The following is a 15,512-nucleotide window of genomic DNA, read 5'->3' as shown; positions in this document are numbered from 1 at the left end:
TTATTACAGGGCCTGGCTGCTGCTCTTGGTTAAGCAACTGGAAGATGACAATTAAAGGTGAACTAGGAGGGGATTATTCTTCCAGTTTGCCAAAGAGATTACAGCTAGCAAAGCTCTCAACGAGAATGGAAGACTTGCAGAATCGGGGCCTGCATGTTAACTTTGGTCATATGGCACTTAAAGAAAGTTTCTGGGCTTATTTTGCCTTTCCCATCATCACCTCAGGGCACACGGGGTTAGCGAGGCCTCGCGGTGGCTCTGACTCACACGGAGCCGCTTCCCAAGCTCATCTGGCGACTCCAAGCGGTGACCGCGGCCTCCCTGGAGAACCCTCCTGGGGCAGACCCGGCTGCCAGGGAGCGGACGGGCGGCTGGTTCGGCAAACCCTGCTCGCAGGGAGCCAAAACGCCGCGCGGTTTCTGTCACCGACGCAGGTGAGCGGGTTTTCCCTCGGGGAGCGGACGCAGGTGCCGTGCCCTCTCACCCGCACCCCCCTCGCCCAGCCGGCCATCGCCGTCTCCGCCATCGCCATCCTGTACCTCGCAGGTCTAAAACAAAAAACCCAGACAGGCGGGCAGCCCCGCACTGCACCGCAGGGACCGCGGGGTGGATGCCGAGGCGGGGCTCCCCACACCGAGGCTGCCCGGCACCGCGTCCCGCAGGATCTTGGATCTTTCCCGGCGCTCGCGGCCGGGGCGGGGCGGGGCGGGGCGGGGCGGGGCGGGGCGGGGCTGCAGCGCCCCCTATCGGCGGCGGGGTGGGGTGTCCCGCAGGGCGGAGCGAGTGTGCGCGTGCGCAGGAGGCGGTGGCGGCGCGCGCGGCGGCGCGATGGAGGTGGCGCGCGCGGGGCGCACGGCCGGGCTGGCGCGCGATGTGCTGGAGCGCGCGCGGCGGCGCGCGGGGACACCGGGACCGGGACCGGGACCGGTCAGTGACACCCGCGACCCTCTCCGCACACACGGCTGTGGGGCTGCATACCTGCGAGCCCTAACGAGCCTCCTAAATACCCTTGGTCACTTCCTAACCCCTCCCCTCCCCGCGTTTAATCTTCTTTTGGAGCCGGCGGGACAGCGCTGGGCCCCCGGGGCCGTGCCACCCCAGGGACAGCACGGAGTGTTTGCTGTTTGATCCCTCTGTGCCTCTAAGCAACGAGCACCGCGCTGGGTTACAGAGAATGTCTTTAATTGCAGGAGGAAGAATCCGAGCGCCTCAGTGCAGCCTTCGATTCGATCGTGAAGCTGATGGGTAAAGTCTCGAGGGAATGCGAGGTGAGGTTTCGCCCCCGGACCCGTGCGAAGGGGAATGTTCATGATGCGCCCGGCAGGCACCACTTTTTCTGAAAAAAAAATTAGACCTCAGTTTTGCTCATTGCATGGAAAGAGTTCGGCCAGTGAGCCTCTGATGCCGGCCTAGATGAAGACATTTGCGGCATTCACCATGATGTGGTACACGGCAGGTTTCACCGGTGTTATCACACCTGAGCTGATAAACACGCCACTGTCACCATTTTCCACAGACAGCACCAGTAGCCCGGTACAGATTTTAGCTGAGGGTTTCTCCATTTCTTGATGGAAAGGCATTACAGTGCGAGAGGCAGAAATGTCAGGTGACATCACGAATTACATTGTGTCAGCCCCTGCGCAGGTTTTTGTGTCACAATGTATGGAGTGTTTTCAGTGCTCCAAAGTATCTCTGATGTGGAGTGGCTTTGTGACATAGTAACTTTGTTTCCATCAGGCCAACGTGAACCACTCATGCTGGCTGACAGTGTGTTCCGGGTGGTGGAAGTAAAGGGGAGTTTGAATCTCGAGAGCAAAGGGATTGTTTTGTGTCATGATTTTGCTCTGAATTTAGAGTTAACCTCCCCGGTATTGTGATTTAACCCCAGTCAGCAACTAAGTACCAAACAGCTCATTCCCTTCCCTGCCCCCCTACCCTGGTGGGATGGGAGGAGAATCAGGAGAAAATAAAACTCGTGGGTTGAGAGAAGAACAGTTTAATAATTGAAACAAAGTAAAATATAATAATAGTAATTATAATAACAATAATAATTGTAATGAAAAAGAGACAAAACCCAAGAAGAACATGGGATACACAATACAGTTTCTCACCACCAATGCCCAGCCAGTCCCCTAACAGCTGTCAGCTCCCCCAGCCAACTCTCCCAGTTTATACTGAGCATGACATTCCATGGCATGGAATATCCTTTTGGCAAGTTTGGGTCAGCTGTCCTGGCTATGCTCCCTCCCATCTTTTTGTGCACCTCCCTGCTGGCAGAGCATGAGACACTGAAAAGTCCTTGACTTAGGGTAAGCACCATTTGACAACCAAAACATCAGTTATCAACATTATACTTGTACTAAATCCAAAATACAGCACTGTACCAGCTACTAGGAAGAAAACTAACTCCATTCCCAGATGAAACCGGGTCAAACTCGATCTGGGATGTTGCCACTGGATGAGGATCTGGGCTCAGTTCTGAGCAGCACCATATCTTTGTGACGAGTAGAAATGGAGGAGTATGGCTTACAGATGCATAGCTCCACCGCTTTCACGCTGGCTTTGGCTGCCAGGTGTCATTGCTCTATGGAGTGGATGGACCAGAAGCCAACCTCTGCCAGCTCATCCTTGTGAACAAAGCCCTGCAGCCCAACTGCTGCACTGAAGTCTCTGTGAACTCCAGCACAGTTCACACGGCTGTGCCCCTCGGGAGCTGGTATAACGCAGCAGGGAGCTCGCTGTCTGCAGAGTCAACAACACAGGCTAAGTCTGCAATTACATTAGAGAAAACAGTAGTTCATCACACCAAATGATTAGATCTTAACCAACTCCTCTATCATTTGAAAGCACTACACACACATAACCAGTTAATCCTGAAAACAACTCGGGCAGAATAGAGTTTTACGCAAGATGAAACGAAAATACAAGTGTATAGAGATTCATCCTCAGCAATGGACTTGGTAGTGCTAAGTTTATGGTTGGACTGTATGATCTTAAGGGTGTTTTCCAATCTATATTATTCTATGGGTCTATCTTTATGGCCTGTTAACAGCAACAGAGTTGGAAAAGCAGTGAATGCTTTCCACACTTATGCATCAGCCAAGACAGTACTGCTTCAGTTATTTCTGTAGAGAAGAAGAGTCATAAAAGGGGGGAATTGTCAGACCCGTAAGTTCATGGATAAAGTTTAGAAAGCACAAATAAAAATCCCCAGCTGAACATAACCATTTGGGCACTTAAATGCAAACAATTAAAACTGGAATTTAAGACGAGTTGTTCAGGGACCAAAGTTTACCCACTCATTACTCACCAGAAGTTTGATTTCTTTGCTCTGTGCCATCATGTAAAAGAATCCAGCTCACCTCCTGTGACACAGAGATGTGTTGCAAAGCATTGTGCAATACGCTAGAGCATTTGATGCATTTTGGGACATAGCTCTACAGAAAGCACAGTACAAACAACCAGATCTGTTGATTTGTGCATAAGCTCGAGGAATAAAGCACAGCAATAGATCTGGAAATAAGAATTACAACTGGCCTTATTTTTGTTATGTTTAGTCCTGACAGGGAAGGTCAAGGAAAACATAAGTGAAATAAAATGGATATTTTGGAACTTTTTGGTCCCTGTGATCAAAAAGTTAACCCTGGGAGGAGTTCTTTGGTGACAACAGATGGCAGCAGAGCTGTACTCTAATATTTAATTTGCAGTGGGGAAGGTTCCAGTACCTTTGCAGCTGAACCAGAAGAGGGCTGCTGTGAACTTAAATACAGATCTCAAAACTGCTGTGCTACTGGTACCAGCCTTGAAGACACTTTAAGTTCTTTACTGACTCAGTTTTCAGTATTGACATGTTCTGCTTTTAGAGTGCTGCTCCTGCATGTGCCCTGCAGAACCAATCTTCACTGGCTAGGTTGCAAAGCACCAAGCTTGCATATATGTCCTATTAAGGACCCATAAACTGTGCCTTCCTCCACCAGAGCTTTTCTTGAAGAGCCTGATCAGGAAGGTATTTCCAGAGCATTCCTTCTGACATTTTCATGAGTTCAGTTCTGAGGTGCTAGAGTCCCTCCCTACGTATTGTGTCAGGAGACAGTCTTCTAAAATCAGGGCTGACAGTCTTGTACCATAAGGCAGGTGTCCTGTGGACATCCAGGCATTGTTCTCATCCTCACAAGAGAACAAACCAGCCAATTAATACAGGAAGTCAGTCGCTGTGCAGTTCCACTTCCAACTGTAAATCTGCAGTAGCTGTGAGTATGGCCTTTGATGCCTCCCCATATAATACCCTGTGTTTCTGTTCTTGTCCAGAAGTACTATAGCTTCGTGGGAGCCCCGAGGTGCAAAGAGCATGAAATTAAACACATCTGCAAATACCATGGCAGGCAAGCAGAGGAAAGAGATGTGGAAGAAGAGGTAAGTAGGTACTTTCAGTTTTGATTTAAGGTTATTCCTTCCTTTGCAATGGGATAATAGCCTTCTGTTGGGGGGATGGAGGGGGAGACAGAGTAACTTCTGGTGTCACCAACCAGTGTCATATCAGCCCTTTCATGGAGGGGAAAATTTCCTGCACGTAACACATCACCTCACTTGGGCTGAAGGTGTTGTATCATTAGAAAACAGTATCTTTTTCTTCCAGAGGACTGAAGCTTCCAGAGCACCCAGTCGAGCTCAAACTTGCCAGCAACGTGTAAGTTTATAGAATACTTTGTTTTTAAATAGAGGTATTTGATAGCACTTCTTTATCATCAGTTTGCATCAAGCTGGTTAAAAACTGTGACCGATGTGGAGACTTTGACGACGCAGAAGATTAACAAGTAGTGCGTTCCCAATCCTTATGTACATATAGGCAGTAAAATGGGCACACAGAGAGTTGCACAGTGAATTAGAAGCCAGATTGTGGCATTCTGGCACATAACCAGTGAAGAGTCTGTACCAGTTAGATTGGTACAGAACATGAAACAGTGATAAAGCTCTAGACTTTTGTGAATTACATCAGCAGCAGTAAGGCAGCACTTCTCCAGTCTCACCTCACTTGTGTTCCTTGAGGAAAAGTGTGCAGCAAGGCACACAGCAGTTCCTTAGCCACTTACTCTTGGCCCTCACACAGGCTCTCTGAAAACTCCTATTTCTCAAGCAGAAGAAATCTGGTTTTATTTTTAAGAGCCTAACACCTCACCAAATCAATTTCAGGAACTGCTAAGCCACAACAGACAAGAAACACAAAATTTGTCCCACAGTACAAATTAGTGGGAGCACACTTGTCATATGGACTGTTTTCCAGGTTTATGTTCAAAACTGTCTAGGTTGGTAACTTTCAGTTTTGTGAGACATAGATTATGGCACAGTGATTACTTCCACAGATCAAAACATTACATTAAATGCTTCAAGTATGGCACTTGTTAATTTTTGTACTGACAGGAACACTTCACAGTTTTGTCCATGCTGATTTTGAAAAATCTTAGTACATTTATATAGCAGCTGAAATGTAATTTTTTTAACCAAATTTAAAATTTTTATTTTTGTGGAAAATCTAGGATGACTAACCAGTAAGAAAGTTTTTTTTTTTCCTCCTAAAGACCAGACAAGCTTCCAAAGACTTGTACATCGAAGTTTCTCCTGGCATCTACTCTGTCACAGCGATCTCAGATGACATGGCGCAACAAACCCTCGTAGTAGATGTCAACGCAGGACAAAGTGTTGATGTAACTTTTGTTCTGTGATGTTTGTTGTTTCTTGACATCACAGGAATAAAATACAAGGCTCTTTTTACCGTGTGTAATGAACTATAAATAACCTTTTCTTCTTAGCACTTTAACAGCAGCCTCCTCTTTGGGACTCCATTTTTATGGTCTGTATATTTGTTTTCTACTTAATGCAATTATATGCAACCCACTTTGTACACTGATTTTATAAATATTTGTACATTGTGTGCCTCTTAAATCCAATTATGTGACTTTGTAATTCCAGATTCTTCTGCTTTAAACAATTAAAGATACAATCAGTGGAATAAAATACATAATCAAGCCTTTGTGATGACTGGTTCTTTTATATTATCCTCAGACAGAACCTTCAGCATTGTGGACCACAGAAAGCATGATCCATGTGGTACGAATATGGATGTACATCAGCTTCTGTAGGATGGCACTGATTTTAGAGCAGCTGGCTCACAATCCATTCTCTTATCTGTACTTTTACTGTTCTAATAAAGAAATAAAATGTAAAAGGAATTCACTACCTAGGACCTCAGCTCAGAAAGGTGCTTGAATATGTGTCTGATGTTCAGGGTCCTGTTTCTTTGCAGACCAGGCTCAACTCCAGTTAGCTGCCTTTTCTGAGGGTGGTGGGGTACCCTGAATTATACTATTTCCTGCAGGGGAAAAGTACTGCTGAGCACCTGCAAACTGCAGCTTATGGCCAAGTTCACATGCTTTAAACATGAGCATTCCTGCTAACTAAACTTCCTGGATGCTTTACTTTCCTAAAGGATCAGATTCCACGTTTAGAATTAGTGATGTGACCTATATAGATCTGTCATCTTTTTGTAGCTGATGTATTAAGGTGTCAGTAATTTTCATCAGAACATAAACTTCAGTGACTTGAATGCTGGATCTCTAAGCATTTTGTTATTTGTTTCTACAGTAGCAGGTCTTATACCCTCTGGCTACTTCGTCTTCTGCTGTAATCATGAAAAAAATACTTTCAGCTGTCAACTTGTATTGTTTCTGCATTCCTTCTGGCTTCCTACTAACAGAAATTGCTTTCCTGAATTCCTCTGACTCACTACAGAGAACTGTAGACAAATTGGAGGTTTATTGGACTCTTGCTGTGCATCTGTTCAGGCTTTTAGCGCTCATAGTAGTTCATCTCCAGAATTGTAAAGTCAGGAAGTTATTATCACACCTTGGAGTAAAGAGTGAGGATGCTGAAGTTTGATGTGGGTGGAAATAAGAGTTTCTTGGTATTAAAACTACATAGTCATCCATAAAGATAGTCTACTGAGACAGCACCTAAATCAGAACTTGATTTGCTTAATAAGTACAACACTGATAGAGCATAAGCAGCTTACCTGAAATTTCCGCCCCTGAACTCCATCAGTTGTACATGTACTGAATTCTGGTTGATCATGTTTGTCTCTGCTTTGTTGCAAGCGAGCTCTGACATGGTCGGTAACATCAAGTTTGTCATCTCCCACGCAAGTCGCTTTACATTTATTATCTGATGCTCTTTTGTTTCTTCGTTTTTCTGATGCTGCAAAACCTTCTTCCTGGAGGACAGAAAACAAATCCCTTGGAAATCTAGGCTAAAAAAAGCATCAGTGTCTTTGTTAACTGCTGCTTTCCTGGCTGTACCTCTGCCTCACGTAGCTTTAACGATGGTATATTTCTGTGCCAGTACAAACTTTACTGCTGAAAAAGAGGATTGTGCAGGAAGACCAAAGGATTTTCAGAAGCTGTTGGGCTTTGATTAAAAACTTTGCTACTTTAGGAGGATTTTTGTTGACTGCAGAGAGAGGACATCAGCCCCCCAGAGAGCACCTCTGGGAAGCCTACAGTCTAGCTTAACTTGTTTGTTGCAATTCACTTCTGATGCTGCCTGTATCACATGATAGAACTGCCTCAGCTATCTCAAAGAGCAGCAATGTATCTTCTGGGTTCAAAATCACCAAGGGCTATTTCACAGGAATAAAAGTATGTCATTATACCCTGTATTACCACACTGTGCCCACTGCTGTGGTTCATGCTGCCGGTTTGGGGCTAGAATTTAACAATTCTGGTTTCTTATTAGTTTTGCCAAAAGGCAAATCATGTCACTTCAGTGCACAGCTTGCTAACATACAGCATGTCTGCCTGAAGCTCCACACTAGCTTGTAAATGAATTAAAAGGCTGTGTAATTATGACTATTTAAATACTAAAGTAGAATAGAAAGTAGGACCCATACAGTTAATAAGTTGGTAAGCATCTGCTTAAAATGAATGCATATAATTGTGAGAATATAAGACGACTTCAGTATATTCTCTGTTCAGTAAGACATGTCATTAACAGATTCATCTTCTCCTAAATGTGCACGGTTAGAATGTTCAAAGTTATTTTTGCAGTCATCTCACAGTAGCAAGAGCATGAAGGTACAGAGGAGCTAATATTTGATTTCTAATATATAATTTATTAATTGTAACCCTGATGCTCTCGTGCTGACATTGTCTTTCATCTTCCACTTCTTCCTGCAAGACTTTTTCTTCTTGTGCTGACATTCTCTTTCATCTTCCACTTCTTCCTCTAAGATTTTTTTCTTCCTCTTTTCTGTGCTTGCTTTTTTTAGCGTTCATGTTCTGAATTTTTTTTCCAAGTTTTTCTAAAGCAGTAGGGCATCATGGCCAACAGAAACCAGGCCTAAAAACCAGGGTGTTGTCCTTGTTTCTAGCTGTGGCACAGTTTGCTTACTCTGTAGCCCCACCTTTAGGGTAGGGATCTGCTGTTTAAACTGCTTGCTTCTTGCAAGGGAGTAAGAGAAGAAACTCAGCAAAAACTGTTTACTAAAGAATCCGCTGTTATCTTTCAGAGACAGAGATTGTGACAACCAAAATTTGGCTGGCAGAGCTCAGCACCTTTCCAGATTGAGTCTTTCCTTGTGTTTTATTGCTGCTGACAGTCACATCTGTCCATTTCTAAGGCCACTTAATGTAGGTCTCTACTTCCACAGGACTTCACGGAGTTGCTGTCAACGAGCATTTGGCAGGTTTCTGAACTGAACTCAGCATTACTGAATGCTCACACGGTTACTGGCATAATCAGTTCTATTTTACCAATAGATTGGTAAAAATACCCTTCCTTAGGGTTTGGGGATTTTTGTTTCCTGTTAGTGAAGAAGTTTCCTATCTATCAGAAAACAGGTGGATGGCCTTAGCAAGTAGGTAAGTTAGAAACCATGTAGTTTTCTTGCCAGCTCCCAGACCATTAATAAGAATATCTTTTCCATTCAAACAAGCCTCATGCTTACATAACTATACTATTAATAGAGATTACCTTACCCCCAATGATGGCTTGAAATCTTGGTCTCTTAAGATTTCTTTCACTGTGAGTTGCCCTCTGGGAGACAGCTCAATGGTTTCAAACTTTGCACTCCGATTAGCTGGGGCCACACGGGATGTGTCCCCAGTGGAGATGGCTTTGGATTCCAGCTTGCCCTTTGTACATGTGCTGCTGCAACTGCCAAGTCCTGGGAAGGAGTAAAATTGTATGTAAGAGTAAAACCAGAACTGAAATGGAGAATCATTTGTTTCAGAAGAGAGAAAATGCAATTTAAGCCTGAAAGGAATTTTTCCAGGTTATTCAGCACGAACTAGCTATGCAGGTTAATGAAATTAATTGTTGCGCTATTTTTCCATGAGATGAGGTGCTAAATGCCAGATGAGGCAGCAGAGGGAGGGGGAAGTATTTTATCAGAGACTGACATGCAAATTTACAGTACTAATACCAATAACCTACAGGCAAAGTGAGTGCCCTGCCCAGCACACATTTGGTTTTGTTCCCTCTTACTGCTGCTTCCCTGTAGGGGTGTTAAAAGGTACCTGGATTACTGGATTGTGACTTGTGGTGGCTTCTTTTCCAGTATTTCCACTGAGGTCTTGCAGAATCCTTTAGCTTGGGCTTTTCAAGACAGCTACAGCCTGTGTTAACAGCACTGTCCACCACAGTACTCCTAGTGGGGAATGGCTTCAGGTCCCACCCTGAATCAGAGGAGGAGGAAGATGTAGCCACAGCTGCAGCTGCTTCTTGGTTTCTGCCTTCCAGTTCCAGAAGGCATGGAGAGGGCTCACTGCTGGACTCTGCCTCTTCAGACTTGTTCTGAAAGACCAGAGACCTGGATGGAAGAGGCCACCAGGCACCAGCACGGGGGTGACAGCAGCAGGTGCACCTTACACACACTGACAAACAGCACATACCACCACCACAGTGGCAGTGGAAACGTGGCCAGTGGGATGAGCAGAGCAAGCAGAGCTTGGCAAGGCTGTGTCCAGCACAAACAGGAATCAGGGCTGGTTTAGGACTGCAGGGAAAAACACAAGAGTTAGCATCCGGGCTTTCTCTGGGCTTCACCCTGCTGGTGAAGGGCATGTGGATCATCTCTACAGTCCTCTCCCACAGGCCAGGAGGGATCCACAGAGCCACATTACGTGGGAGTTTCACTTTCTTATCATTCCAGAACTGGACTATAATTTCTTCATCTTCTGAGGCTGTTAAGAGAAAAAGTAAGCAGCCGTAAGTAGCTGGCCTGCCTGGGCAGTGCACATACACAGATTAGGCTTTGCAGCCCTCTACTTTCTACTCCTGTCAAGCAGCAGGATCAACTATCACCCCTCTATAGCATCTGACCATAATGTTGTGGGGGGTGGAGTGGGCAGCTAGGGCACCATCACTAAAACAACAAGCCTGGCAGCATCTTTCCTCCCAATTTGTCATCAGATGAACAAGAAAATGTTGACTGAGTAATTTTTGTTGTTACTGCCAAAGTTAGCAGCAATGCTCAGAGAAAAGTATTTTGGTAAGTCAGTGGAGCTTGACTGTCAAATGTGGGAAAAATGAATGAGCTGTTGAAATCTCCTACGTCTGGGTGATAAAATCACCCCCAGATGTACCATTTGTTACAAATATGAGCATTTAGCATCAGATGAATGCTTCCTGAAAGTTGCCTCATTTGTATCCCTTGTGAAAAGGCCACAGTCCTGCACATGGCAGACACAGCCCTGTCCCAGCCACACCCACAGACACAGATGACATTTTTATGGGTCATAACTTCCTTAGGGTCAGACCGATGAGGTTATACACAGATATCCATCAGCAAGTCCCATCGGCTCCTGTAAGCTTTAAGCAACACTAAAATTGTACTCTGTGCACAGTTATTCCTCTGGCAGTAGCAGTGACAAGAGTTTATCATGACAAGGGTTTACTCTGACAGTCTCAGACGTGTTCCAGAGCAAGATGAGAAGGGAGAGGACAACACCTTTCTTACCTCGTAAGGGGTCCCTTGTCTCAATGCCTGTGAGGACGGTTCCTGGGCCATACCTGGCCATATCTGGCTCCCAGGGTGCCAGCACTTTGTCTCCAGGGAGCAAGGAGTGCTTCATCCCATTCACATACTCCAGAATGTCATCCTTTGCTGTTTTTTGCACACACACTGGATGCTTTCCACGAGACGCAAGTGGTTTGGCAAACTCTACCAGGAACATGCCTCTTTCACTCTGTTACCAAGAACAAAATAACAGTTCCACTGGAAAACAGTCTATAATGTGCCAGGTCATGCAACCCTCAGCAGGAGGCCATCCTGTGCCTACGAGACTAGGCCAAACCCAGCCTAAACAGTAGCTAAATAGTGTGTGGTGTCAGCCCAGCGTTGAGATAGCCAGAAAAATCTTCAAGAGGCTCACTAGAAAGTAGGATGAGCAAAGCATAAGTATACAGTCACTGCTACTAGGACCTGTATTTTCTTTCCCAAGAGAAAAAGCTGTAGACAAGTGGAACTGGATTTCACAAACAACACCACGCATGCCAAGTAACAAGGGACACTGAGACCATTCAGACCTGTTCTTAAGTTGTGCCTAAGTCCTTCCTCATTACATACAACACTAACTCTGCTTCTTGGGGGGTTTGTTGGGAATTTTTATTTTCTTTTACACCAAGGCCTTCAAGAGGCTTTCCATCAACAATGAAGCAAGGCACTTCCCTGTTCTTGAGAAAGAATAGGCTCTTTTTTGTGTTAAGTTTGAAGTGCTAACAAACTAATGAATTAAAGCTTTCACTGACATTTCTGGAAAGACCCCAAGCCATTGGTGCATAGCTGGCTCAAGGTGGATGTGTGTATGTAAAACACTAACCCTTTTCCTGTGCTATTGATGGTTATGTGTGTACACACAACAGCAGCCCCTACACTGCTTGCAACAGCACTCAGGCTGTCTAAGCCTGGCTCAGTGCCCAGCACCAGCAGAGGCAGAGGGCTCCTCTTGCAAGGTGCACAACAGCACTGCTTTCACCGGGAACTGGGAGTCTGGGGGCCACCTCTTTTCTGCACAAGATGAGGATTCCTGAAACACATCTGCTCACTGCTAGGGATGGGCTCAGCAAAGGAGGCTGAGCAGAGCATCGTTAGTTTACTGGGGCCTCAGGCTGTGCTGCGCACAAGAGGCTCACATGGCTTGCCAGGCAGCAGGAGGTAAGGAACAGCCTGCAATCAGGTATGTTGGGAGCTTTATGAATCAATATAACCACAAGTTCCGGCTGTCCTGGTGATCTCTTCTCTAATTCATGCACCAGCTGAAACCAAAACTGCTACACTGAACTCAAGTGGTGTGTGAGGGCTGCTCCCTATTACCCAAACCCACATTACTGTACCATTGCTCACCTCTATCTCCTCTTTTACTGTACCACGGTAATAAAATCCATCTTGTTCCCTTCTCACCAGCACAGGCACGTTGCTGTCTATGCACATGGATCTCCCCAGTCTCTCCCAAGCCAGGCTGGAGGAATGGAGGCAGTGGCTAATCCATTGGCACCTCAAAGAAAAGAAAATGGGTCAGCAGTGAGAGAAGCAGCTTCTGTAGGTCATGAAAAAAAATCTTCTAAGATTCAAGAACTGGAACACTCCGCCTCATTTTGTAGCACTCCCACAGGCCAAAGAACGTGGGAAGGAACAGAACACTTGCTTGTGCAGGGACAATTCCTTCATCTTGGGAAAAACACATCAGTGCCTGCTTTTACCCAGATTTCTTTGGGTGTAGGTTTACAGGAAGTGAGGCAGTGGTCTGCTGGAATTCTGGGCCAGGAATACCTGCACTATCCCTTTGCTGTTTATGTGGTGAGACAATGCAACCCCTCTCCAGCACAGAGCACAGTGTAGGTGTGCTTGAGAATGCTGTAGCTGATGGTTTACACTGAAGCATTCGGGGAACAGCAAAGCAGAGAAGTAAACAACCAAGCTGCTGGTTGATGACAGGTTCAAGTCCAGAACTGGAAAAATAATCCCCTGTCACAAAGCATTAGAAACATTTCACAGAAGACAGCTGCTAATGCAAGATGCTTTTATTTATCCAAATAATATTATAGGAAAGTTTCTTTGAGAGGAGGCTTACTCAGGCTTTGCTTTTCATAATCTCCAAGGTAGCAAATAACTTTAGTTAAGACCATCTGAAAAACTGCCAGTGCAGGGGTGGGAAAGCTCAAATGATGTTCAAACTGCTAGTTTATTAATCTGACACACCAGCCTGATTTATCCTAGTAGATATCATGGGGGAAAAAACCAAAACACAGACTTAAAAGGAACTTGATTTTACCTCTGGGGGGTGAGGGGCTCTGTGATCCAGGCAGGATACACAACAAAAGAGCTCCTGCAGGTGGGGTTAATGTTTGGTACAATGCTGGAACATGAGAACTTGTCCACAGCTGGCCTCACACTGCAATACCTGTGACCCATAGGCAGGAACCCTTCCAAATGAGCCATTCTTGCAAAAGCAGATACCTGCAGGACTCAGTCGTGATCTGTTGGTAGAAAAGAGACAAAGTACTGGCATTTCTAACACAGGAAAATGCTTTCCAGTGTACCTCAAGAACTCAGTAATTTTTATTAGTTGTTTATTTTTATTTAAAAGCACCGAATTCAGAATATTCAGACTGGCATTTGGCCTGATGAACCCATACCACTGCCTTCAGTGATCTTCAGTCAACCAACCCAGGGAAATGACAAACGCTATGAAAATCTCCAGAAAAAGAATAACTATCACCTCCCTCCAACATTGTCTCCCTCTCTAATGTCCAGCTCTCTTTTCTTATACCTACACTCTCCTTTGAAGCTTTCTTGTACACACTGCCAGCCAAACCTTCACTGTTTTACAAGCTGAGATGGAAATTACAGCTGAAGTTGACAAGCTGAGTAAACGTGACAGTTTTTGAACATGATGTTAAATTACAGTTGCCTGTTATTTATTTATAGTGATGTATTAAGAGGAAATATTTTGATCTTTCAGCTGTCGTGTCATGTTTTATAACAGTAGGATTATGGCTTGCAACAAGAAAGAATGAGATGCTCAGATGTGACAACTGATAACTATTCAGAGGCTGTCACAGTAAGATCAATGATGTGATGCTACCTCTGGTAATTTTAGAAGATGTAGTAGACAAACTTCCATTAATTTTCCTTTTTCTGTTTTTTTGTTTGTGTTGGGTTTTTTTGTGTGTGTGTGTGGTTTTGTTTTGGTTTGGTTTTTTTAACATTGCTTAGAAACGTTTAGCATGCTTAGAGTAAAATTTGCATGGAAATCCAACAACATAAAAATTGAGTGCTTTATTTTACAAAATGCAGTTTAAGCATTCTTGTTTAGATGATATTTTGTCTCTTATCTAAGACATATCATCTGGAAGTCTTTTTTTGTGGAGACTCCCAGATAAACATAAGTTCAGAAAAATAGCACAGCAAACCCAGCAAGAAGAGTGGGTTAACTGCTGCAGAATGCATCTTTAAGTTAGCAAATCATCACAATATATCCACTTGTTTCATAACTATACAGATCCCCCATTATAAAACTAAAACAAGACAGAATCAGTAATACTTTGCAAAGAAATGCAACTATCACTTCTACGTGAAAGCACATTTTAAAGCCATTCAGCACTGTTACTGCTGAGGGCAGGGACCCCTATTTCTGTACAAAATAAAGGTAACCCCATATTCTGAGATTTTCTTTCCGGATAACTCCAAATAGTTTAACACAGCAGAATTTCAAACTTACCAGCTATTGGTAACAGTGTATCTGGTCGATTTGGATTTAGTCCGAGTGCAGAAATCCTGCCCTTTTGCCTGTTGGGCACAGGAAGCCTTTTGGTGCCAGTGTTTCCTGGTTGCTATGGAGGTTGCCACAGTTGTTACTTCCAGGACTGGACATCCTGACTTAGGCAGTTAAAAACCAGTGGAACAGGACTACCGAGAGGACCGTTTGTCTGCCACACATTCACTCACTGTTCAACTCCCCGTGGATTTAGATACTGCACTAAAAGACTGCAGGGGCAGAGAAGGGATTATAAGAGAGCTCAGTGTCCTCTAGGCCTGCTCTTGCAGGGTAAAAACAGCATCAAAGCTACAGTTCAGATTTGAGGAGGAAAAAAAGCCCAGCACCACAGGGCATGACAAATAAATTGGTTTGAAATATGAAAAGAAAGGTTAAAGCTGAGACAAACCAAGGTCAAATCGCTTTACAAATTTCTCCTTTCACACTAAGGGAAAGTATTAATGAATTCTACCCCTTTCCTACAACATGCCCCTCAAAAACATGACAGAATATAATGCAGAAATCCACCTGTAAATCTCTGTTGTGACCCCTTATCTTCGTTTCCTCCTTAAAACAGAGTTAACAACCAGGGTTTGATTTTTTGTTTCCTTGGTTTTGTGTTTGTAGGGTTTTTTTGGAGGATGTGTGTTTGCAATGCTTAATTGCCTTTTGCAGGCATCTTCTAATTCACTGTTATACAAACAA

The 15,512-nt window shown here is 44.6% G+C and overlaps 2 protein-coding genes across 3 annotated transcripts; one reads left to right on the top strand and one right to left on the bottom strand.

The window, feature by feature from the left end:
* Positions 1 to 828: 828 nt before the first annotated feature.
* AKIP1 (A-kinase interacting protein 1) lies at positions 829 to 6,028 on the top strand. The gene is made up of 5 exons (XM_027884509.1): positions 829 to 927; positions 1,191 to 1,268; positions 4,309 to 4,413; positions 4,637 to 4,687; positions 5,577 to 6,028. Exons 1-5 carry the CDS (start codon positions 829 to 831, stop codon positions 5,718 to 5,720), a joined length of 477 nt encoding a protein of 158 aa, XP_027740310.1. The 3' UTR covers positions 5,721 to 6,028.
* On the bottom strand, positions 1,984 to 15,179 carry CUNH11orf16 (chromosome unknown C11orf16 homolog). Of its 2 annotated transcripts, none has more exons than XM_027884503.1 (8): positions 14,772 to 15,179; positions 13,323 to 13,527; positions 12,395 to 12,545; positions 11,009 to 11,237; positions 9,567 to 10,232; positions 9,027 to 9,214; positions 7,067 to 7,264; positions 1,984 to 2,742 (listed from the first exon to the last, which is right to left on the bottom strand). In XM_027884503.1, the coding sequence occupies exons 2-8, from the start codon at positions 13,487 to 13,489 to the stop codon at positions 2,623 to 2,625; spliced, it is 1,719 nt and encodes a 572-aa protein (XP_027740304.1). In that variant the 5' UTR covers positions 13,490 to 13,527; positions 14,772 to 15,179; the 3' UTR covers positions 1,984 to 2,622. The 2 variants fall into 2 exon arrangements, with proteins under 2 accessions (XP_027740304.1, XP_027740305.1); XM_027884504.1 differs by having other exon boundaries at positions 2,634 to 2,769.
* Positions 15,180 to 15,512: the final 333 nt, after the last annotated feature.

Source organism: Empidonax traillii, unplaced genomic scaffold (genome assembly GCF_003031625.1).
Source record: "Empidonax traillii isolate 1590-97213 ecotype Southwest subspecies unplaced genomic scaffold, ASM303162v1 scaffold148:size1803964, whole genome shotgun sequence".
Classification (NCBI taxonomy): Eukaryota; Metazoa; Chordata; class Aves; order Passeriformes; family Tyrannidae; genus Empidonax; species Empidonax traillii.
Note: the sequence above shows the minus strand (reverse complement) of the source record. Positions and strands in the feature narration are given on the sequence as shown.